Source organism: Dromiciops gliroides, chromosome 3 (assembly GCF_019393635.1).
Source record: "Dromiciops gliroides isolate mDroGli1 chromosome 3, mDroGli1.pri, whole genome shotgun sequence".
Classification (NCBI taxonomy): domain Eukaryota; kingdom Metazoa; phylum Chordata; class Mammalia; order Microbiotheria; family Microbiotheriidae; genus Dromiciops; species Dromiciops gliroides.
This window is the reverse complement of record NC_057863.1, coordinates 270,417,694-270,441,865: the sequence shown is the minus strand read 5'-3', so window position 1 is coordinate 270,441,865 and position 24,172 is coordinate 270,417,694. Positions and strand designations below refer to the sequence as shown.

General features: G+C 39.5%; 1 protein-coding gene and 1 pseudogene across 1 annotated transcript in view; both read left to right on the top strand.

The window, feature by feature from the left end:
• The first annotated feature begins 2,826 nt into the window (after window positions 1-2,826).
• The window catches only part of IFNAR2 (interferon alpha and beta receptor subunit 2), a 65,024-nt gene continuing 43,678 nt past the window's right edge, over window positions 2,827-24,172 (top strand). The window contains 3 exon segments of the mRNA XM_043998038.1: window positions 2,827-3,199; window positions 15,270-15,357; window positions 17,586-17,621. Of these exon segments, the coding sequence (XP_043853973.1) occupies window positions 15,303-15,357; window positions 17,586-17,621 (91 nt within the window). The 5' untranslated portion in view covers window positions 2,827-3,199; window positions 15,270-15,302.
• On the top strand, window positions 10,857-12,716 carry LOC122747455 (annotated as a pseudogene).

Here is a 24,172-nt window from a genome sequence, read left to right as displayed (position 1 = left end):
CCAAAATGACAAGTTGAGGGAATTGTGAGAAAATAATTGAATTTGGCAGATACTCAAAGGCCCACCTGGAGATTAATCTAAACTGATTGAATTAAGTGAGAGTGATTGACTTTGCTGATTAGCCTACTTCAAATTAATTAGATTGTAACCACACCTGGCTAGCCCTTAAGAAGGTATTGTTCTCAGAAGCTAAGGACTTTGAACTCAACTTGAGACCACCTTCGAGTCCAGTGAACAAATGGATTTGGATGATGCCTACCAATCAGCTTGAAGCAGTGTGTAAGGACCGCCTCTGCTCCAGACCTATCAAAAGCTTCCACACCCAGTTTGAGGGGAGTTTATGATTGAAGCAGGCTCATGGTGGAGGACTTGAGGAAGAACCAGACCAGGCTGGAACTCTTGGCTAGATAGGTCTTTTCTTAACTCCACATGTTCTCTTTTTTCTAATACCTAGTATGCTTTAATAAATGCTTAATGCCCAAAGACTGGTGCTAAAGCTTCTAATTTAAGGTGACCACACATTAGATTTTTTAGACAGCACATTTAGATTTTAAATATCACAGAATGCAGTGGGACCCCAAGAAACCTAAAGATCCCAATCCCCAAGGCCAAGAGAAAAGCAGCTCTGTCTCCCATCTCAGGAATAAGGTGTGGCTGAGCATGACCCTGGTGAACTGATAAGTAATATCAAGGTCTGCAAGACTATATGCAGGATATGGATGGATGCTGCATATCCTACTAATACCCCATTATTCAAAGATCCCCTCACTGTTATTTTGCCCTTCCCTCCCCTTTCTTTGTTTTGTAAAGATACAAAAGACCAGGTCTTCTCTTACTCTAGTGGGACAGTTCTCCATAGTGATCTGTCCCCCTGGCCATATATTTCTCTCTATGAGCTTCCAATTGTTCAGGTAAGCTAGCCCCCCAATGCAAATTGCAAGTCCCCCCAACAACATCAGTATGTTGGAATCAAGTTATAGTGTGTCTGGCTGTGGCTGATCAGCCCAATATGATCTAAGAGTGCTCTACCACAGTTGGGGCACAAAAAGTCCACGTGAACAGTTGGGGTTGATTGTCTAAATCTGCACATTTGAGTTTCCTTTGCACTATTTCAGTTCTGCTTTGCTCATTTTCTGCTCCTTCTCTGATGATAGCACATCATGTTGGGAGGGCCTGTGCCTGTGTCTCCCATGTCATGCAATCAATTCCAAAGTTCTTCAAAGAGACTTGAGAGTGTCCTTTTATAGTGCTTTTCTCACCACTATATGAGAGCTTGCCCTGTGTGAGTTAAGCCAATACATCTCAAACCAAGAAACAACTAGTATAGGGAACTTGGAAAGAAGATAGGGGTTGGGGAGAAAAGATAATGAGTTCAATTTTGGATAGGTTGAGCTTAACATGTCTCCTGGGCATCCAGTTTAAAATGTCCAACAGGCAATTATAGATGTGAAAGTTGGGGAAACTGAGTCCCAGGGAGATTCAACTGCTGACCAAATGCCACTGACAGGCCAGCAAGAGTGGTAGCACCTCCCAGACCCCTGACCCTGCTTTCAGCTCAGGCCCTGTAGCCATCATGAAAGAGAGCAATTACTGTGGAGAAGGAATTCACCTTCTTTATCAACACCAAGTCCTACTCACTGACTGAAGGGTAAGTCTGAAAGCTCTAAAAGTAGTATCGTCCCTTCTTAATTCACCCACATCCTGCTTCCAAGACCAACACCCACAGCCATTATTCTGGAAAGCAATTCCACCATGGAGTCTTTTTTGAAATCATCTATTTTCTCATTTTTTACTAAATGATGGTCCTCTATTATAGTCATATACCACAACTTATTCAGCCATTGCTCGATCCATGGGCATGGGGCTGGGGTCTTGTACTTCTCTCCTCTGATACTGCCCCCACTCTGGTGCAGGCCCTCATCACCTCACACCTGGACTATTGATACAGCCTGCTGGTGGCATCTGGCTGCCTCACTCCAATCCATCCAATTCAGCTGTCAAATTGGTCTTCCTAAAGCTTAGGTCTGACCATGTCATACACACCCCCAGGAAACTCCAGTGGTTCCCTCTTACCTCCAGGATTAAATATAAATTCACCTATTTATCTTTCAAAGCCTTTTATCTCACCCACCCTCCTACCTTTCATTTTGAGTCTCCTTACACCTTACAGTTCCTCCCATACTCAGCAATCCAATGACACTGACTTCCTTGGTGTTTCTTAAACAAGACTATCCCACCTCCCAGGCACTGATTTCCCTCCTGGTTTCCACTGACTTTCCCTCTTGGGGGGGGGGGGGCAATGAGGGTTAAGTGATTTGCCCAAGGTCACACAGCTAGTAAGTGTCAGTTATCTGATGTTGGATTTGAACTCAGGTCCTCCTGACTCCAGGGCCGGTGCTCTATCCACCGCGCCACCTAGCTGCCCCATCCTGTTTATATCTTGTTTGAACGTTGCCTCCCGCATTAGACCCTCCGCTCTCAAGGAGCAACCCGTGACATAGGATGAATAAATGTTTTATTGACTGACCGAGTGACTCCTGAGGTCCCTTCCGGCTCCACTCATATGATCCTAGGACCACTGCAATACCTCATTCTTCCCTTCTCACTCCTGGCACTCTAAAGCGACCTACAGGGAAAGTTTTCCCCTCACATCCCCAGAGAGAGCTAGATTCATAAAATGGTCTGTAGGGCGCTGTCCACATTTCAGAAGCAACCCAGAGCACCGCTCTCTCTCACCACGAGGGGACACAATGCGCATTCTTTAAAGGATGGCTTAACGTTAACATTTCTTCCCACTCCTTTCCCCTATTTCCCCGCCCTCTCTCAACCCCCGACTCCACCTCTCCAGCCACTCCGCGATTCTGGGCTCTCTTTCTCGGCTTCTCTTTCCCTTCCTAGCTTGGATTTTCCCCATTTGCGCAATCCGGGGTGAACTGAGTGAACGGAGTCTGGGAACGGCATTCCTGGGAAAACGGTTTTGATTTCATTTGCGAAGATCAGGATCCGTGATCCTTCCCGGCTGCCGGCTCCACAGCCTCCTTCTTCCCCCAGAATACAACCGCAGCTCGGGGCCCAGTCCTACCAACACCCCTCAGGTCCCCACCTCCCTTCCTCCGCATCCCTGACTCCCCCGGAGGAGAACAGAAAGCGGGAGGAGACGATGATAGACCCCGCGGAACCGACACCCTGCGCTGCAAAGGTAAAGCTATAATTGGGTTTGTTTTCGGGTGGACCAAGGGAAAGGACCTAGAAACTCATCTAATCCAACCTCATTTTAAAGATGAGGCCGGAAGTTGCGTTCCGAATCTAAAATGTCTGTGGCCAAATACAAACCACCCCCCCCCTCCACCACTCACCTGCAGATAATCAAATAAGCAATTAAACTCCTATTTATTAAGCCAGTTATTAAACCAGACGTTGTGCTTGCGCTGAAGAAACATTGCCCATACAAGCCGAGCTTGCATTCCCTCTCTTCAATGAAAAAAATTGCTCTATATTACAAGACAGGTTCATACTTTGTAGCAGAGGGTCGTCTTAAACGGTAATGTACTTGCAGCTAGGGGAATTGGGAAGAGATTCCAAAAGGTGGCATTTGAGCTGGGTCTTGGAGGAAAATTAAGGATTTTAATAGAGGGGCAGGATTTCCTGGAATCTGAGAGATGGAAAGGAATTCGGCAGCTCTCTAATACACGGAGGAACACTCCACCACCACCATAACATAACCAACTAGTGTTTGTCTTCTGCTTTGGGAAAGGGGACTCTCTACCTCTAGCGGTAACCCAGTTCACTTCGGGGTGACTGGTCTAATTTTTAGAAAGTTTTTCTTGATACCAAGTCTAAATTTACTTCTTAGCAGCTTCCACTAATTGTTCTTTCACTGTTTGGCCACGGATTTATGCAATCTTCTTCTGCACACTTCTATGTCCTCTTACCCTTGATGAACACACCTACTGCATGGATGCCTGGAGGTCTGATAACCCCAGTTTTCTAGTGAAGGTAGTTCATCCTGGGGCTATGGATTTGAAGGGAGATTTCCCAGCTTGACTTTACAACTTTTTATGTCTTGCGATTTCATTTATAAGGAGAATGTCAGTATGGGTGTAATTCAGTTTTCTCAGAGGAATATATCATCACATATATGCAATATATTGGCCATTGGCCAATGAATAAGAAATGGCTTTCATTAGCAGGGTTGGAAATGATAAATAATTTGGGGGAATGGAATCAGAATAACGCTTTCGGTCAAACTTCCCTAATTATCCCAACTTTAAAGTGTTCTGAAGAGGGGGGCGGCTAGGTGGCGCAGTGGATAAAGCACTGGCCCTGGATTCAGGAGTACCTGACTTCAAATCCGGCCTCAGACATTTGACACTTACTAGCTGTGTGACCCTGGGCAAGTCACTTAACCCCCATTGCCCCGCAAAAAAGAAAAAAATGCAGGGCTTCTTAAAGTGTTCTGAATGAATTCTTTGGATTAACAGCTGTTATGCAATTTATTTTAAAAATCAGAGTAGGCTGAGGACATATAATGCCCAAAAGAGTTCTTTTCATTTAATTTCTGGGCGCTACAGTTGAGAAGTGAAATCAACAAACTGGAGAGCAGCCACAGAAGGGCAATGAGAATGGTGAAGGAAATTAAGATCATGTCATATAAGGAAGGAATTTGACGGTGTTAAACTTGAAGAAAAAAGATTTAGAGTGGGCATGAGAGCTGTATTCAGGTACTTAAAGAACTATGCTGTGTCACCTAAAATTAATAACCAATAACTTTTGGTTATTGACCAAAATTAGTTTCATTTTTACAACTAACCCACAAGTGTTGTTTTTGTTTGTTTTGTGGTGCAGTGAGGGTTAAGTGACTTGCCCAGGGTAACACAGCTAGTAAGTGTCAAGTGTCTGAGGTCACACTTGAACTCAGGTCCTCCTGAATCCAGGGCCAGTGCTTTAACCACTGAAACAACTAGCTGCCCCACCAACAAGAATTTAAGTGACTACCATGTGCTGGGCACTGTGCTAGGATCTGAGGGAAAACATACACAAGTGAATAGTTTCTGCCCTCAAGGAGTTTCCAGAGAGAAGTTTAGCATAGTGGATGGAGCACAGAATTTAGAGTCTGGAAGACCTAACCTTGAATCCTACCACAGACACTTAACTAGCTCTATGACACTGGGCATGACACTCTCTCAACCACAATTTCCTCCTTTGTAAAATGGCAATAAGCCTAAGTGGGAAAGGCTTCGGGAGTTTACCCCGAGGAAAAATCAGGAGTCAGAGTCCCTTAGGCAGTTGGATGTTGGACATCACATCCCTCTGGCAACTCCTGCGGCGGCTAGTGCCAAACTGTATTGGCTCTGCCTCTCCTTTGGATCCACCAATGTGGCGGAGAGAGAAAACCTGCTGCATGGGCAACAGCTTGTTTTCCAATTGATTCGCCCAGGCCAGCGCCCTGGAGAGGACACTCCAGCTACTCCTCATTGGGGTAGATACAACACGGGATATGGCAGTTACCGATTATGTCACTCAGGAGCTGTGGCTCCCATATTGGTCTGCACAGCCACACTGTGGCCTGTGGCTCTTCAAGACGCTGATCCATGGTTGTCCACGACTGGTGGAGACATACTACTACTACATATATATATATGTATGTATGTATATATATATATATATATATATGTATGTATGTATGTATGTATGTATATATATATATGTATGTATGTATATATATATACACACACACACACACACAAAACCTTAAAACTAGGCAGAAAGAAAAAAAAATTTAAACCAATAATTAGATAAAATAAAATAAAATTTAACTTCACTTTTTCTGTACAGTAAGGAGTTGATGGCCTAATGGTAAGGAGGAAGAGGAGAGAGGTTTTTGCCTGGAAAGGGGGTCCCCTTCCAATAAAACATCAAGCACTTGCACAGGGATTCTTTCTCTTTTCTGTCTCTTAACACCACTCAGCCCTTCTTGGAGACTCAGATTTAGGGAGTTTCACTAAAAACCTATCAAGAGAAACTTGCTTCTGCCTACATTTCAAAATGTTTCTGAAGTGAGACATTGATCATTCAATAGGTCCACATTTCAGCTTGCTAGAGCTTTGTCAGGATAATACTTTTCAACAAAATTTTGTGATTCAACCCATTTAAAACACATTTCTTTTAGCAGTGCAATAGTGGCTTCTTCCCTTCCATCCTCCTCACCTGAAGAAAGTTCCCCAACCACTCACTATCTGTTGCTGGTCCCTCGGAAGTTCCTCCTCCTCCTCAGTGCTGAGCTCTTCTGTGCTCCTCCACTAACTCTTCATGTCTTCATCACTGACCTCCAGGTCCATGGACTTGCCCAGAGACAGTGTCCTCCGGTATTAGACTAGGTTCAACCTCAAAGCCTTCAAAGTCCCTCAGAGTTACAGCTTCTGGCCACAATTTCCTTCAGGCAGAGTTCATGGTCTTGTAAGAGACTGTTAGGCCATACCTATCAGAGTGACACAGTAGAAGATAATGAAATGATCCTTCCAGAGCATTCTCAGTGTCAACTCAGTATCTGAGATCACCTCAAAGCACTTCTGGAAGAGGGCCTTGGTATTTCCAAAAATTTATTTATTTATTTAGAATTTTCCCGAAGTTACATATAAAAACAAATTTTCACACTGATTTTTTTTTCAGGGCAATGAGGAGTTAAGTGACTTGCCCAGGGTCACACAGCTAGTAAGTGTCAAGTGTTTAAGGCCAGATTTGAACTCAGGTCCTTCTGAATCCAGGGCCAGTGCTTTATCCACCATACCACCTAACTGGCCCCACACTGATTTTTTAAAAACTTTGTGTTCCAAATTCTCTTCCTCCCTCCTTTCCCACCCCTCCCTAAGAACTCAAGAAATTCAATATGTTACACAAGTAACATTTTTTGTGGGGCTACAGGGGTTAAGTGATGCCCAGGGTCACACAGCTAGTAAGTATCAAGTGTCTGAGGTCAGATTTGAACTCAGGTACTCCTGAATCCAGAGCCAGTGCTCTATCTGCTGTGCCACCTAGCTGCCCACAAGTACAGTCTTACAAAACATCTCCACGTTAGTCAGGTTGTGAAAGAAAACAGACAAAATAAGTTTAGAAAGAGGACCTAAAAAAATTTTTTTATTTCAATCTGTATTCAGATTACCATCAGTGTTTTCTCTGTAGATGGATTGCTTTTTTCACAAGTCCTTCTGATAGCATCCTGCTCTTCATTTCTTTCACAGTTACTATTACTAACTGTATTACCCTCCATCCTATTCCCTTCCCTTGATATTTACTCTATTTTCTATCTTCTTTCACCCTATCCCTCCTCAAAAGTGTTTTGCTTCATACTGCTCCCTCCCCCAATTTGCCCTCCCTTCCTTCATCTCTCCCCTCTTATCCCCTTCCCCTCCCACTTTCCTGCAGGGCAAGATATATTACTGTACCCACTTGAGTGTGTATGTTATTCCCTCTTTGAGCCAATTGTGATGAGAGTAAGGCTCACTCACTCCCCTGCTCCTTCCCCATTGTTCCCTCCACTCCATAAGTTTTTTTTCTTGCTTCTTTTGTGTGAGCTACTTTACCCCCATTCCACTTTTCCCTTTCTCCCAGTGCATTCCTCTCACCCCTTAATTTTATTTTATTTTATTTTATTTTTTTGGTGAGGCAGTTGGGGTTAAGTGACTTGCCCAGGGTCACACAGTTAGTAAGTGTCAAGTGTCTGAGGCCGGATTTGAACTCAGGTACTCCTGAATCCAGGGCTGGTGCTTTATCCACTGCGCCACCTAGCCGCCCCCGAAGTAATTTTTTCTTAAGGAAATGTGTCAAATACTAAATTTGATGAGTTTCGAAGCCAATGAGTACTGAGATACCACTGTGATTACCATCTCCATGCTGATAATTTTCCAATCTAATTTATCCTGCCTCAGACTCTCTACTGACCTACACTCTCACATCTCCAACTGCCTTTCAGACATTTTGAATTTACTCTGTCCAAAATGGAAACTCATTACCTCCCCCAAACCCCTCTCCCCCTATTCCTTCCCTTTTACTGTAGAGGGTAATACCATCCTCCCAGTCCCTCAGGCTTACAACATAGGAGTCATCCTGGATTTTTCACTATCTCTCACCTCCCATATCCAATCTGTTGCCACGTCCTGTCAGTTATATGCAACATCTTTCATATATGCTCCCTTCTCTCAACACCTCATGGATGGATTTATTGTCATAGCCTAATAGTGAGCCTGCCTGCCTCAAGTCTCTCACCATTCCAATCCATCTACTAAAGTGACTTTTCTAAAGTGCTAATCATGTCACTCCCCCCCCTCCCCCAATTCAATAAATTCTAGTAGCTTCCTGTTACCTCAGGGAGCAAATACAAAATGCTCTCTTCAGCATTCAAACCCTTTCTTATCTAGTCTCCTCTACTTTTTCAGTCTTCTTATACTTCATTCCCCAACATGTATTCTTCAATCCAGTGACACTCTTTCTTCCTTTTCCTCAAACAAGACAATTCGCCTCTCAGCACTGAGCATTCTTTCTAGCTGCCTCTCATGCCTGGAACATTCTTCTTCCTCCACTCCAATTACTGACTTCCCTTGCTTCCTTTAAATCTAAATACTAAATACTAAAATCACAGCTTCCATAGGAAGCCTTTCCTAACCCCTTGGAATTTCACAGCCTTCTAATTATTTCTCATTTATCCTGTATATATAGCTTTCTCTGTATATATTTGTTTGCATTGTGTCTCCCCCATTAGATTATAAGCTCTTTGAGAACAAGGATTGTCTTTTGCCTCTTTTTCTTTTTTCTTTTTGTGGGACAAAGAGTGTTAAGTGATTTGCCCAGGGTCACACAACTAGTAAGTGTCAAGTGTCTGAGGCCAAATTTGAACTCAGGTCCTCCTGAATCCAGGGCCAATGCTTTATCCACTGTGCCACCTGCCTCCCCCTTTTTTTTCCTCTTTTTTTTTTTTTTTTAGTGAGGCAATTGGGGTTAAGTGACTTGCCCAGGGTCACACAGCTAGTAAGTGTTAAGTGTCTGAGGCCGGATTTGAACTCAGGTACTCCTGACTCCAAGGCCAGTGCTCTATCCACTGCGCCATCTAGCTGCCCCTTTTTTCTCTTTTTAATCATAAAAGTATTTTATTATTTTACAGTTACATGTAAAAATAGTTTTCACCATTTGTTTTCATGAGATTTCTAGTTCCAAATTTTTCTCCCTCCCCTCCTTTCCTTCCCCTGCCCAAGACAGAAAGCAATCTGATATAGGCTATACATGTACAATCACATTAAATTTATTTCTGCATTAGTCATGTTGTGAAAGAAGAATCAGAACAAAAGGGGAAAACCTCACCACCACCACCAACAACAAAAAACAGCCAAAAATTAGAAATAGTATGATTCAATCTGCATTCAGAATCCACAGTTCTTTTTTTTGGATGTGGAGAACATTTTCCATCATGAGTTCTTTGGAATTGTCTTGGATCATTACACTGCTGAGAAGATTATGTCTCTTTTTCTATCCCTAGCACTTGGCTCCATGTCTGGCACATAGGAGGTACTTAATAAATGTTTATCAATTGATTGATACTAACTGATATTATTATCATCTTATTGTCAAGAGGAACGCTCAGCATTATTGGTCATGTATCTTTGAAAAGCAGATTTCACAAAATTCAGAAGAATTATATGGTCACATAAATTATGACTATAAAAGAGAAAACTCAAAGTACCTTCCAATTTATAGCTACATACAGCTGCCTGAAACTCAGGGACAACTCTCTTTTTGTGGCTAAACTTTGTTTGTTTTGGGTTTTTTTTTCTTATTTAGAATTTTATTTTTTTCCAAATTACATGTAAAAACACATTTTTATATCAATTTTTTAAAACTTTGTGTTCCAACTTCTTTCCCTCCCTCCCCACCCCACCCCCCAAGAACTCAAGCAATTCAGTATAAGTTATACATGAGTAGTCATGCAAAATGTCTCCACATTAGCCAGGTTGTGAAAGAAAACAGATAAAAACAAAACTTCAGATTAAGGAACTATCAAAAAAATTATGCTTCAGTCTATTTTCAGATACTATCAGTTCTTTCTCTGTAGATGAATTGCAATTTTCATAAGTCTTTCAGAGTTATCTTGGATCAATGCATTGCTGAAAATAACCAAGTCATTCACGGCAGATCATCTTAGACTATTGCTATTATTTTGTATACGGTACATTTCACTCTACATCAGTTCATGTAGGTCTTTCCAGGTTTTTCTGATAGCATCTTGCTCATCATTTTTTTTGTTTGTTTCCAATAAAGTAACTAACAAAAATAATTATGTTTCAATCTGTATTAAAATACCATCAGTTCTCTCTCTGTAGATGGATTGCATTTTTCATAACACCTTCAGAGTTGTCTTGGATCATTGCATTGCTGAAAATAACAGAGTAATTTACAGCAGATCATCTCACAATATTACTGTTTATTTTGTATACAGTAGATTTCACTTTGCATCAGCTCATGCTGTCCCTCCAGGTCTTTCTGATACTGTCCTGATCATCATTTTTTTTTATAGTAAACTACATTTATATAGTACTTTAAAGAGCGATTTCCTTACAATGAACCCATAAGGTTGATTATTGCAACAACAGTAATAGATAACTTTTATCTCCCATTCCTGGATGCTCTGCCTTGTGGCTTCTGTAGCTTTTCAAGACTCAGCTCATATCTTGCCTTCTGTAAGAGACCTTTCCTTGGCCACGTGACTTTTAGGACTGAGCTGTAATGGCTGCGGAAAGTCTAACCCTGATGTAACTACAACCTTCTCTCACTTCCCCTAAAGGGGCTGGTGCCTTCCTGCAAGTTCCCTCCTTGCTTTTCTCCCAGTGTTGAACACAACCATGTCCACCAATGAAAATGCTAATTCACCAGCTACCCAACTTAATTGGTTTAAGAAGAAAGGGAAAGTGAGGCAGCTAGGTAGCACAGTGGATAAAATACTGGCCCTGAGTTCAGGAGGACCTGAGTTCAAACCCAGCCTCAGACACTTGACACTTACTAGCTATGTGACCCTGGGCAAGTCACTTAACCCTCATTGCCCAGCCCAAAAATAAAAATTAAAAAAAAGAATTTCATTCAATTGTTGGACAGTTCAAATTATTATAAATATATAAAAAAGAACATTAGGAAAGACAGTACAGAAATGAGGTACTGGAATACTGAAGTGAATGTAGCACTGAAGAAAGCTAAAAAAGATGAGCAGATACTGAAAAGAAGAAACGTCAGCACTTTTCTTGATGATGCTACTTCTCCCCTGCAAGAAAACTAAAATAACCAGGGCTCTGAACTTTGATCTGTTGAAGAAATTGTCCAAAGGCAATAATAATATAATATAATAGTAATAATCTGGATGTTCAACGTCAGGCTACCCAAGCTGCTAGGAAACTCCTTTCTAGGGAAAAACAGCCTTCCATAGACCAAATAATTGAGGCTGATATGATTTTAAAGTTAGTAGGCTTCTTGGGCAGGACAGACTGTAATCCTATTCAGTTTGATTCTGCTTGGGCACTTACTAACATTGCTTTTGGAATATCAGACCAAACCAAGGCTGTGGTAGATACAGGGGCTATACCTGTATTCATTGCCCTGTTGGCCTCTTCCCAGGTACACATCAGTGAACAGGCAGTGTGGGCTCTGGGAAACATTGTTAGGTGATGGTTTAGCCTACAGAGATTTGGTTATCAAGTACAATGCAATAGACTCTCTTTTAACTCTGATTGTACTTCCTGATATATCATCATTAGCAAGTGGTTACTTAAGAAATCTTACCTGAACACTTTCAAATCTTTGTCATGAAAAGAATCCTGCTCTTCCAATAGAAAGAAACTATTGAGCAAATTCTTCCTACCTAAGTTCCCTTTTACATCATGATGATCCAGAAATTCTGGCAGATACCTGTTAGGCCATTACCTACTTCCCAAATGACTCAAATGACAATTGAAATGGTTGTGAAAACTGGAGTTGTCCCAAAACTGGTGAAGCTTCTAAGATCTAGTGAATTGTCAATAGTAACTCCTTACTTATGGGCTATAGGAAATATTGTCACTGGGACAGATGAACAAGTTCAGATTGTGATAGATTCAGCAGTCTTTGCTGTCTTTCCTGGTCTGCTTGTTCACCCAACCAATATCCAGAAGGAGGCTGCGTGGAACTTGTCAAACATCATGGCTAACCATCAGAACCAAATACAACAAGTTGTGAATTATGTACTAGTTCCATACTTGGTTGGAATTCTGTCAAAGGGAGACTTTAAGTCACATAAAGAAGCTGTATGGGCTGTCACAAACTACACGTGATAGAACAATTGAACAGATTGTGTATCTTGTCCAAAATGAAATTGTGGGACCCTCAGTCAGCCACTTGTCTGCAAAAGACAGCAAAATTATCTTACTTATTTTGGATGCAATCTCAAATATTTTTTCTGGCTGTTAAAAAATTAAATGAAACTGAAAAACTGTGTACCTAATTGAAGAATGTGGAAGACTAAAAAGAATTGAAGTACTTCAGTCCCATGAAAACAAAATAGTATATAAGGCTTCCTCTAGTCTGCAGAGAAGTATTTCTCTGCAGAGAAAGAAGATCAAAATGTTGTACCAGAATCTACGTTAAATGGCTATCCCTTCCAGATTCAAGATGGCATACCTGGGACATTTAACTTTTATATTTTATAATCTAACCTCCACTAAGATCTTTTTTAAAATGTGACTTAATGTAGCATTAATGCATACTTGAACAGTTTGAATTGTGTGCATACTATATGAAACCTCTATCCTAAATAGGCTTCTTATTTCTATGTGGAATTTTCTGTCTTGCAGTGTCCTGTAAATAAAAACTTAATTACACACACACACACACACACACACACACACACATACACACACACACACACACACACACACCCCACATGAAGCCTTTCCTTTTTTTTTCTTCTTCCTCCCCCTCCTCCCAATAGCTTCCCTCTGAGTGGACCTCTCATTTACGATGCATCTATCTTGTACTACATAGTTAGTTGTGTGTTGTCTCCCATGTTACAATATGTGAACTCCTTAGGGGAGTAGGGATTGTTTTTTGGTTTGGTTTGATTTCTTTTGTTGTTGAGTTGGGGGGTTTTGGTTTTTGTTTCCTCTGTGCCTAGCACAGAGCCTGACACATACTAAATTATTGTCTTTGTTGGTGGTCGTAGATTACTAGTAATTTTGGAGAGAGAAGTTTCAATTGAAAGATGTCAAAAAAAAAAAACAGATTTCTGATCATTTAGGAAGAGATGAAGTGGAGATACTTAGTGCAAATGGTTTTCTCAAGGAGTTAGTCAAGAAAAGGAGAGCTATAGGATGCCTTCATCCAGTAGGAATGATTGGATTAGGGCAGCTAGGTGGCACAGTGGATAAAGAACTGGCCCTGGATTCAGGAAGAACTGAGTTCAAATCTGGCCTCAGACACTTGACAACTACTAGCTGTGTGATGGCCTCTTTTTTTTTTTTTTTTGGGTGAAGTATGAGGTGAGGTCATCTGCTGGGCTTGGGAGGGGAGAGAGTGGGAAGATTGAGTTGGGGTGAAAAATTTTGAAATAGTGGCTGTGACGAACAGAAAAACAAATTGCTTAGGGAGGTGTACAAGGTTTGCCTTGCTTCAGTGAGGGCCAAGTTGAAATTATGTAACAAATTTGTAGTCGGGAGACAGGTAGGTAGTGCAGTGGATAAAGTACTGTTCCTGAATTCAGGAGGACCTGAGTTCAAATCTGGCCTCAGACACTTGACACACTAGCTGTGTGACCCTGGGCAAGTCACTTAACCCTCATTATCCCACAAAACCAAACCAAAACAAAACAAAACAAAAATTTGTAGTCAGAATCATTTTGTGATTTTTCTCTAGGTCCATTCCATAGCACACGATTAGGAGTAATTCACTGTTTGGGTTTCAAAAGGCAATTGGTGGGGCAGCTAGGTGGCACAGTGGATAAAGCACTGGCTCTGGATTCAGGAGTACTTGAGTTCAAATCCGGTCTCAGACACTTCACACTTACTAGCTGTGTGACCCTGGGCAAGTCACTTAACCCTCATTGCCCCGCCCCAAAAAAGTGTTTTAAAAAAAAGGCAACTGGTTATAGGACAAAGAGACAAGGGATTTGAGTATATTGGATAGTATAGAGTTAAACTAACTCACCAAAGAGTAAAGAGTGTGAAGAGAAAAGAGTATAGTCAGGGCAAGAATAAAGGCCTAAGAAACAACATTACATTCACATATAAGAGTTTATTCATTTGTTCCCTGTCAGTGGGCATTCCTTTTGCTACCACAAATAATGCTGATAATAATATTTTGGAATACAAGATATCTTTCTGTTCTTATTTTCTTTCCATCATATGCCCTGTAGTAAGATAGCTGGATAAAAGGGTAGGAACATTTTAGTTGTCAGCCAATTACCATTTATTAAACACCTACTACTTGCTAAGCACTTTGCTAAATGCCAGGGAGATAAATGGGCAGCTAGGTAGTACAGTGGAATCAGGTCAGTGGAGTCATGGTCTGGAGTCAGGAAGACCTGAGTTCAAATCCAGGACCTTCAGACACTTACTAGTTGTGTGACCCTGGACAAGTCACTTAATCCTGTTTGCCTCAGTTGGAGAAGGAAATGACAGACCATCCCAGTGTCTCTCTCAAGAAAACCCCAAATGGGGTCATGAAGAGTCATACTTGACTGAAAATGACTGAATAACAAAAAAAGAGACAAACCTGTAGTAGTGAGGCATGCACTGTCCTTAAAGAGTTTATATTGGCCATTTTTCTGCCATAATTCTAGATTGATTTCTAGAACAGTTCAACCAGTTTGATACTATCAAGAGTTGATCAATGTGCTTATCTTCTCATAGCTCCTCTTTGCCAACTTGATAGATGAGAAATAAAAGAAGTTATTTTAATTTGCATTTCTCTTATTATTAGTGATTTGAAGCCTTCTTTCTTATGTTGCTGATTATTTGCATTTCTTCTTCTGAAAACTGTGTCTTTTGATCACTTATGTATTGGGAAATGGCTCTTGGATCATATTTTGGTTTTGTGTGTGGTGCCCACAGCACCCATGACAATGTTGTACTCATAGTTGGAAATAGTAATAAATATTTATTGAATTCTGTCCTTTGTCTCTTATTGTCTTGGCTCTGCACATTTAATATTTGTATTTTAATAGGCTCTTTAAAATCAAATAATGTTTTCATTTGGTGTCATTTCAGATGTGAAAACAAAATAAGTTAATCTTAACAGCAATGCTTCTGAACCAGTGTACCTTATTTATTGGATTACTATTATTCCTGCCCTGGGGTAAGTTGGTTTTTTTTTTTCTGAATCTTACATGCATAATCATATTTTGGGTTTTTTGGTTTTTGATGAGGCAATTGGGGTTAAGTGACTTGCCCAGGGTCACACAGCTAGTAATTGTTAAGTGTCTGAGGTCAGATTTGAACTCAGGTCCTCCTGAATCCAGGGCTGGTGCTCTATCCACTGCGCCACCTAACATGCATAATCATGTGATCACTAAAAGTAATGTTAGAGGATGACAACCATTGGCAAATGAATAATTTGATATGTGAGTATGCCTGTGATACACTCAATGTGGCTATTCCCTTCACTGGTAGAGATTGTAACACATCCATGCTTTTGGATTCTTTGCAATTTTCTGTTCTATGTTCCTCCATACTTAGAGCATTTTCCGGGTACCAGTGCAGTAATTGGGCTGTCCATCCACTTTCCTCTGATATAATTTTTTTATCAACTTAACCTACTTTTCCAATTCTACATATCCTGAATCTCTTTTATGCTATTTCTTCTTCATAAGTCATCACTGATGATTTGTTTTTGGTTGGTTTTGGTTTTGGTTTTTGGTTGGGCAATGAGGGTTAAGTGACTTGCCCAGGGTCACACAGCTAGTAAGTGTCAAGTGTCTAAGGCCAGATTTGAACTCAGGTCCTCCTGAATCCAGGGCTAGTGCTTCATCCACTGTACCACCTAGCTGCCCCAATCACTGATGATTTATTGCAGCCTACTTACATCTACCATGCATCTCCCCACTGCTTTTTGGTTCACCAAGAATTTGGATGTTTTTTGGAGTTTGTGATGTTAAACAATTCACAACCTTAGCCACACCATATCATCACAGGGAGAATATTAGTATTAAAAATAGATTTTTGTGTCAAGGAGTAATTTAGGATCATTGAAGGTACTGTGCAATTCCTTCAATATGATCTATCCTGCCTACTTCCCCTATTCAATTCTCAGTTCAGCTTAATGTCCATCTGCAACACTCATTCAGGATGAATGTATTATAGACTAACTTTGCAAATCCATCTAACTGCATGGCATAAACTGAACAATATACATTCTTTGTTTTTTTTTCTTAAAATTAGTTTGTTTTACTTATTTATTTTGACTTATGGATCTCATTGAAGAAGACCTATAATATCCAAGAGCTTGATACAGTCAACACAATATCATCTGCAACCAGAAGTATATAGAGGATTTCATAATATTTAAAGAATTCTTTTTCCATTGGAACTCTGTAGGACAACCTTCAGAACAGCAAGCCTATCTCTGTTTTCACTCCTGATTTACATTGTTAGTAAGAGGATAGGTGAACAGTTGTTACATGGACCAAGGAATCAAGGATATTCTTTTTTTTTTTTTCCGGGGCAAATGAGAGTTAAGTGACTTGCCCAGGGTCACACAGCTAATAAGTGTCAAGTGTCTGAGGCCAGTGAATCCAGGGCCAGTGCTTTATCCACTGTGCCACTCAGCTGCCCCTGGAATCAAGGATATTCTTAACATGTACAGGGGACAGTTTATTGGAGGAAAACCTTTAAAGGCTGTGTTTTGCTCAGTCAAATCATAAGCTCTTTAAAATCAGCAAACAATAAATACATCTGAATCTTGTGTTCTCTGCACTTTTCCATCAGTTGTGTGACTAAGCAAATGAAGTCTACTTTAAAAACTTGTCAGACACCTTGCCAATACAGACTAGGCTAGACTACCTCCCAGCAAGCCAATTTTTCTGAATAGTCTTTTTTCTATTATCTTTCCCTGTGTTCTTACATTGTCAACACCATCACATCACCTCTCCCACCATCATCATCCCGATAGTTAATAGCTTTTTTCTCTCTTCCACCTCTATTAGTAAATTCCTTTCCCTGTAAAATCTATTATTAATTAATAAATCATGTTTTGAGAATTTTCCTGCCCTGCTAAATATATATTATATGTGTGTACATATGTATACTTCTTATTCTAATATTACACACATCAGCTCAAAACCTCCTTTATTCTAGTTGATTTTCATTTTAATTTACTCAAATTATAAAACTTTCTTCTTCATGATTGCACATGTTGATTGAGAGTCATTTAGTTGAGACTTCTTTAACATGTGGGAGAAAATATACCCAATATGCTTTAGTAAGAAAGTAACCAGTAAATAAATATGTACAGTAGTCAATTAAATTGTAAATATAATTTACAGAAATACTTGTTGTAATTCTAAAGTGTTATCTTCTTTTTTCTAGAGTCCATCTGCCTTGTATCTTCATACACCATGATGGGTAAGAAATTTTTTAGTGGTTTGAATGAACTTTGAATAGGAATTAGAGTATTTAGGAGTGACTTTTCAGTAAAGTGAGAATAGTAGGATTATTTGAGCTCTAGTTTCTAGTAATGAAACTGGGCAACAGTTTTATTAGAACCCAGAAAACAATTCTGTGGCTCCCTTTGCTTCATTTACTAATATTGGATTAAAATAATGAATAGATTTAGTATGAGCTACAATACTGATATAGATAATTGTAAGGCACCATGAATACATAATCAGTTCTTCGATGTCCCCATCAATGGAAGAGAGAACTGGCATGGAAAATACAAAATAATGAAAAAGTAATTTATCTTAGCAATCTTCTTGTCCATCCAAAGAAACTATGGACTGTCCCTTAAAAAAAAAAAAGACCCTATGCAGCAAACTATAAGACACATATTGGTAAAATTTAACAATTCCAATGACAGATGAAACAATTTACAAGCTAATTGTAAAAGGATCCTCAAATATAAAGGAAAGGAATTTTAATAACATGAGATTATTCTGTACCAGAAAATGCAGGGGGAATGGAAAAATACTTTCTAAAGAGCAAAGGAGTTCACAATGTAATCCTAAGTGACATGTCACACAACATTGACCTAACCATTAATGAAAAATAGATATATGTTTAGTAAAAGAGGCAACAGAAGAAAGCCAGACCTAATTAAACTATTTGCTTTGCAAACACCCAAGATAACAGAAATACAAGAAAGGTAATCAAATACCACAATAAAGAGCAATAACAACAAATGAACAAGCAAGACCATGAACATATTTCTTTCTAAAATTACAAATGAAAATTACAAAAGGAAGAGTGAAAGTGAAAGAAAAATAGAAGAGATGGTAAAGAAACAGACCTGAATCACCATGGACTAAACTTCACAACACTGAGAAAAATTAATATCTCTTAAATGTTTATATCAATAAAGGAGAAAAAGAGCAGATCAACAAATCAGGCATGCAACTCAAAATAAAGCTAAAAAAAGAACTAATCTAAAACTTTCTAACTAAACATTAAAATAGAAATCCTGAAAATCAAAGGAGAGATTAATAAAAATGAGAGTAAAAAAAACCTATTGAACTAATAAATAAAGCTTGGTGCTTTAAAATAAATGAATGAATGAATGAATGAATAAATTAATGAATAAAGCATTAGTTAATTTGATTAAGAAGAAAATCAAATCACCAGTATCAAAAATGAAAAGAGTGAATTCACAACCAATGAAGTTCATGAAATAAAAACATTTATTAGGAGCTATTTTGTCCAACTATATTGCAATAAAATTGACAATCTAAATTAAATGGATGAATCTTTACAAAAATATAAATTTCCTTGATTAAGAAAACAGGAAATAAAATACTTAAATAATCCTATCTTAGAAAAATAAAACAGGCTACAAATGAGCTCCTTAAGAGGAAAAAAATCAGTACCAAATGCATTTACAAGCAAATTTTACCAAACACTTAAAGAACAATTCATTCTAATACTACATAAATTATTTGAAAAAAAAAATAGGTCAAGAAGAAGCCCTACCAAATATCACATGAATATGATCTTGATCCCTAAATCAGGAAGAACCAAAATGGAGAAAGGAAATTGAAGCCCAATTTCCCTCATGAATATTGATTCAAAAAATTTAAATAAAATATTAGCAAGGAGATAAGTTTAGCTAAAATTAGAAAAGCAGGGGCAGCTAGGTGGCGCAGTAGATAGAGCACCGGCCCTAGAGTCCGGAGGACCTGAGTTCAAATCCGGCCTCAGACACTTAACACTTACTAGCTGTGTGACCCTGAGCAAGTCACTTAACCCCAATTGCCTCACTAAAAAAAAAAGAAAAGCAGGAAATTGTGAAAAAAAATCTTTGTAACTTTCTCTGATAAACAGCTCATATCCGAGATATATAGGCAACTGAGTCAAATTATTAAGAATAAGAGCCATTCCTAAACTGATCCAATGATCAAAGGACCGTAGTCCAAACTATTAATAGCCATATGGGGGGGGGGGGAATGCTCTAAAAAAATAATAAGGAGAGGCGCAAATTAAAATGAATTTGAGGTATCATTTCATACCTATTAGGTTGGCTAAATGACAGAAAAGAAAAATGACAAATGCTGGAAGGGATGTGGAAAAATAAGCTCCACTGTTGGTGCAGCTTTGAACTAGTCCATTCTGGAAAGCAATGTGGAACTATGCCCCAAAAACTACAAAACCAGGCATACCTATTGACCCAGCAATACACTTATATCTATACTCCAAAGAAATCAAAGAAAGAGGAAGAGGACCTGTATATGTACAAAAATATTTATTTCCTATTGTTGCTTAGTTGTTTTCAGTTGTGCCTGACTCTTTATGACCTCTTTTTGGGGTTTTCTTGGCAAAGATATTCAGAATGGTTTGCCATTTCTTTATCTAGCTCATTTTGCAGATGAGGAAGCTGAGATAAACAGGGTTAAATGACTTGCCCCAGGTGACACAGCCAATATGTGTCTGAGGCCATATTTGAACTCAGGATTCAAGGCCCTGCATTCTATCCACTGTGTCACCCAGTGCCCACAAAAAAGGTTAGAGTATCGGGGCAGATAGATGACGCAGTGGATAGAGCACCGGCCCTGGAGTCAGGAGTACCTGAGTTCAAATCCGGCCTCAGACACTTAACACTTACTAGCTGTGTGACCCTGGGCAAGTCACTTAACCCCAATTGCCTCACTAAAAAAAAAAAAATTATAGTATCTTTTTTGTAGTTGTAAAGAATTGGAAGCTGAGGGGACGCCCATTAATTGGGGAACTGCTGAACAAGTTATGGTATATGAAGATGATAGAATAGTATTGTGGTAAGAAATGATGAAAGAGAGGATTCTCAAAAAATCTGGTAATACTTGTACAAGTTGATACAAATTGAAGTGAGCAGAACAGGAGAACAATTGACACATTAACGGTAATATTATAAGGATAACCAAATTGGAAGAATCACCTTGCTTCAGTGAAGAGGCATTTGAAGTTAGACTTGAAATACAGTTCTTTCTTCTTCATGTTTCCAAGATCCTCAGGACCTTAGGAAGAAATTCTTTACCTGAACTAGTGTTTGATAGGTCATGCCTTAAATTGGTACATGGTTTTTAAAAAGTTCAAGATAAATCATTTCTGGATAATTAATCATTTGATAATGCTAACATTTTTTTTGGTAGGGCAATGGGGGTTAAGTGACTTGCCCAGGGTCACATAATGCTAGCATTTTAATAAAAGAAGTCAGTGGCTCTCTCAAATGCCAAAGACAATCATGATGGAAGGCTCACTGCTTATATGCCCTTTGAAAAGCAGGTGTTCCGGAGAGTGACAATCAACTCTGATTAGTTAACAAATAATGAGAGAGAATGAATATTACAATGAGGGGCTAAACCTATTCTAATGAACTTTGATTTATGTCATTTACTTTTTTTTTTTGGCTTTCAGGGCAATGAGGGTTAAGTGACTTGCCCAGGGGCACACAGCTAGTAAGTGTCAAGTGTCTGAGGTTGGATTTGAACTCAGGTCCTCCTGAATCCAGGGTCAGTGCTTTATCTACTGCACCACCTAGCTGCCCCACATTTACTTCTAAATTAAGCACCACCGTCCCAATCTTGGGCCATCTAAAAGAATTTATCTTCACCCAAACCTGAGTAGAACACAATGGGCTTCCCTACCTTATGTTAAATTTCTTATAAGGTTGGGTAGGGTCTGACCAAGGTTGAGGAGAGTTAATTCAATCTCATTATCAGTAATGTCCTTCAAGAGCTGAATTTTGAAATGAAAACTATAGAAAAGGGGGAGGGGGGGTACTTCTGGTGCCAAGGTGGTAGAGTGAGAAAGCAACCCTCTGTAGCTCTTCCAAATTTCCCCTCCAATAGAAAATTGCCTCTGAATCATTCCAGGAATAGGGATTACTAGCCCAGCCGGAAAGATGTGTCTTAGCTGGGAGGGAGGAAAGTGAGACCCTGAACAGCAGCAGCGGCAGCAGTTTCTGTGCTCACAGCAGGGGGCTCTGCAGGGCTCTGAGCCTGGAGCAAGTCACCAGTGAGGCTCCATCCACCTGCAAACCAGCAGCTCCCTGGGCAGGTGATCAGTCTGGGCAATATAGCAGGGGTCTTCCCAAGACACCTCACAGCTAGCACAGACCACCAGGGAGGCTTTGACCCCACTGCTGACCAGTAGTGAAGGCCCGCCCAAGACTGGTCAACAGCAAATTCCAGCCCCTGCAACTTCCCAGCAGAGACACTTTCCAGAGCAAATCAGTAGCAGGGGGCTCCAACTCTCAGCAGATCACAACAAAATTACCCTTGCATGACCTGCTAGCAGAGGGACTCCATTACCATAGCAACCCAGCAACAGGACCCCTACACTTGGGTAGATTGGAGGCAAAATTACTCCTCCAGGGCCTGCTAACAGCAACCCAGCAGCAGTCCACCACTCCTGGGGCAGACCAACAATAATATCACTCCTCCAGGGCCAGCCACCAAAAAGACTTTGTTAACTTTTGCAACCCAGCACCAGGACATCACCCCTGGAGAAGGCCAGTCCACACCCAGGGGAGACCAAAAGGGAGGACTAACCCCCCAATACCAATCAGAAGGGAAGCTTACTCTATAGAGAAAGCAAGCAGCTAAGCCCTGAAGCCCTGTGAAAGCCACCAGTAAGACCCAGTCTCACCACAAAAATTTATAACAGTGCAGAAATAAAGCCCAACTATCTCAAAAACATCAAGGCACAAAAATGAGCAAAAAAAAAAAAAACCAAACCCACACCCCCACACAGTTAATACCGTGAAAAGGAAAATCAAGGTATAAACATAGAGGACAATAGTAACAAAATGGCTACAGGTGAAGCTTCCAAAAAAAAAAAAAGTAAGCTGGTCTCGGGCCCAAAAAGAATCCCTGGAAGAGCTTAAAAAGGATTTAAAAAAGAAAATTAGAGAAGTAGAAGAAAAAATGGGGAAAGAAATAAAAGTAATGCAAGAGGACCATGAAAAAGAAATTTTAAAATTTACTGAGGAAAATAACTCCCTAAAAACAGATTTAGTCAAATGGAAAAGGTAGTGCAAAAGGTCACTCAAGAAAATAATTCTTTAAAAATTAGAATTAAACAAATGGAAATTAATGACTCTGAGACACCAAGATACAATAAAACAAAATCAAAAAGGTAAAAAGATATAGAAGAAAATATGAAATTTCTCATTGGAAAAACAACTGACTTAGAAAATAGATTCAGGGGGCAGCTAGGTGGCACAGTGGATAGAGCACCAGCACCTGGAGTCAGGAGGACCTGAGTTCAAATCCAGCCTCAGACACCTGACACTGACTAGCTGTGTGACCTTGGGCAAATCACTTAACCCCAATTGCCCCACCAAAAATAAATAAATAAATAAATTCAGGAGTGACAATATAAGAATTATTGGACTACCTGAAAGCCATGATCAAAAAAAAAAAAAGCCTGGACAATATCTTTCAAGAAATTATCAAAGAAAACTTCCCTGAAATATTAGAACCAGAGGGCAAAATAGAAATTGAAAGAATCCACCAATCACCACCTCAAAGAGATCCCAAAATGAAAACTCCCTAGAAGATCCAAATTTCAAAGTTTACAGATCAAGGAAAAAGTATCGCAAGCAGCCAAAAAGAAATAATTCAAATAATATGGAGCTACTGTCAGAATTATACAGGATTTGGCAGCCTCCACATCAAAGAATCATAGGGCTTGTAATATAATATACTGGAAGGCAAAGTTGTTAGGTTTACAAACAAGAATCACCTACCCAGCAAAATTGAATATATTCTTTCAGGGGGAAAATTGACATTTATTGAAATAGAGGACTTTCAAGCATTCCTTATTAAAGTGCCAGAGTTGAATTAAAAATTTAACCTCCAAATACAAGACTCAAGAGAAACATAAAAAGGTAAAAAAGAAACAAGAAAGAAAAACTGTAAGAAATTCAATAAGGTTAAACTATTTATATTTCTTTTTTTTTAAAATAAGGGACCACAGGTCATCTAGTCCAACTTTACTTTAGTAAAGCCACTCTACAATGGGAGCCCATTTCCATAGAAGGCAGTGCATTATAATTTTTTTTATCATAAAAGTATTTTATTATTTTCCAGTTACATGTAAAGATAGTTTTCAACATTTGTTTTCATAAGATTTTTAGTTCCAAATTTTTTCTCCCTTTCCTTCCCCCTCCCCCAAACAGAAAGCAATCTGATATACGTTATATATGTACAATCACATTAAACATATTTCTGCATTAATCATGTTGTGAAAGAAGAATCAGAACACAAGGGGAAAACCTTAATAAAGAAAAAAAAACACCAGAAAAGTAGAAACAGTATGGTTCAATCTGCATTCAGAATACACTATTCTTTTTTCTTCATGTGAAGAACATTTTCCATCATGAGTTCTTTAGAATTGTCTTGGATCATTGCATTGCTGAGAAGAGCCAAGTCTATCACAGCTGATCATCATAAAATGTTGCTGTTACTGTGTACAGTGTTCTCCTG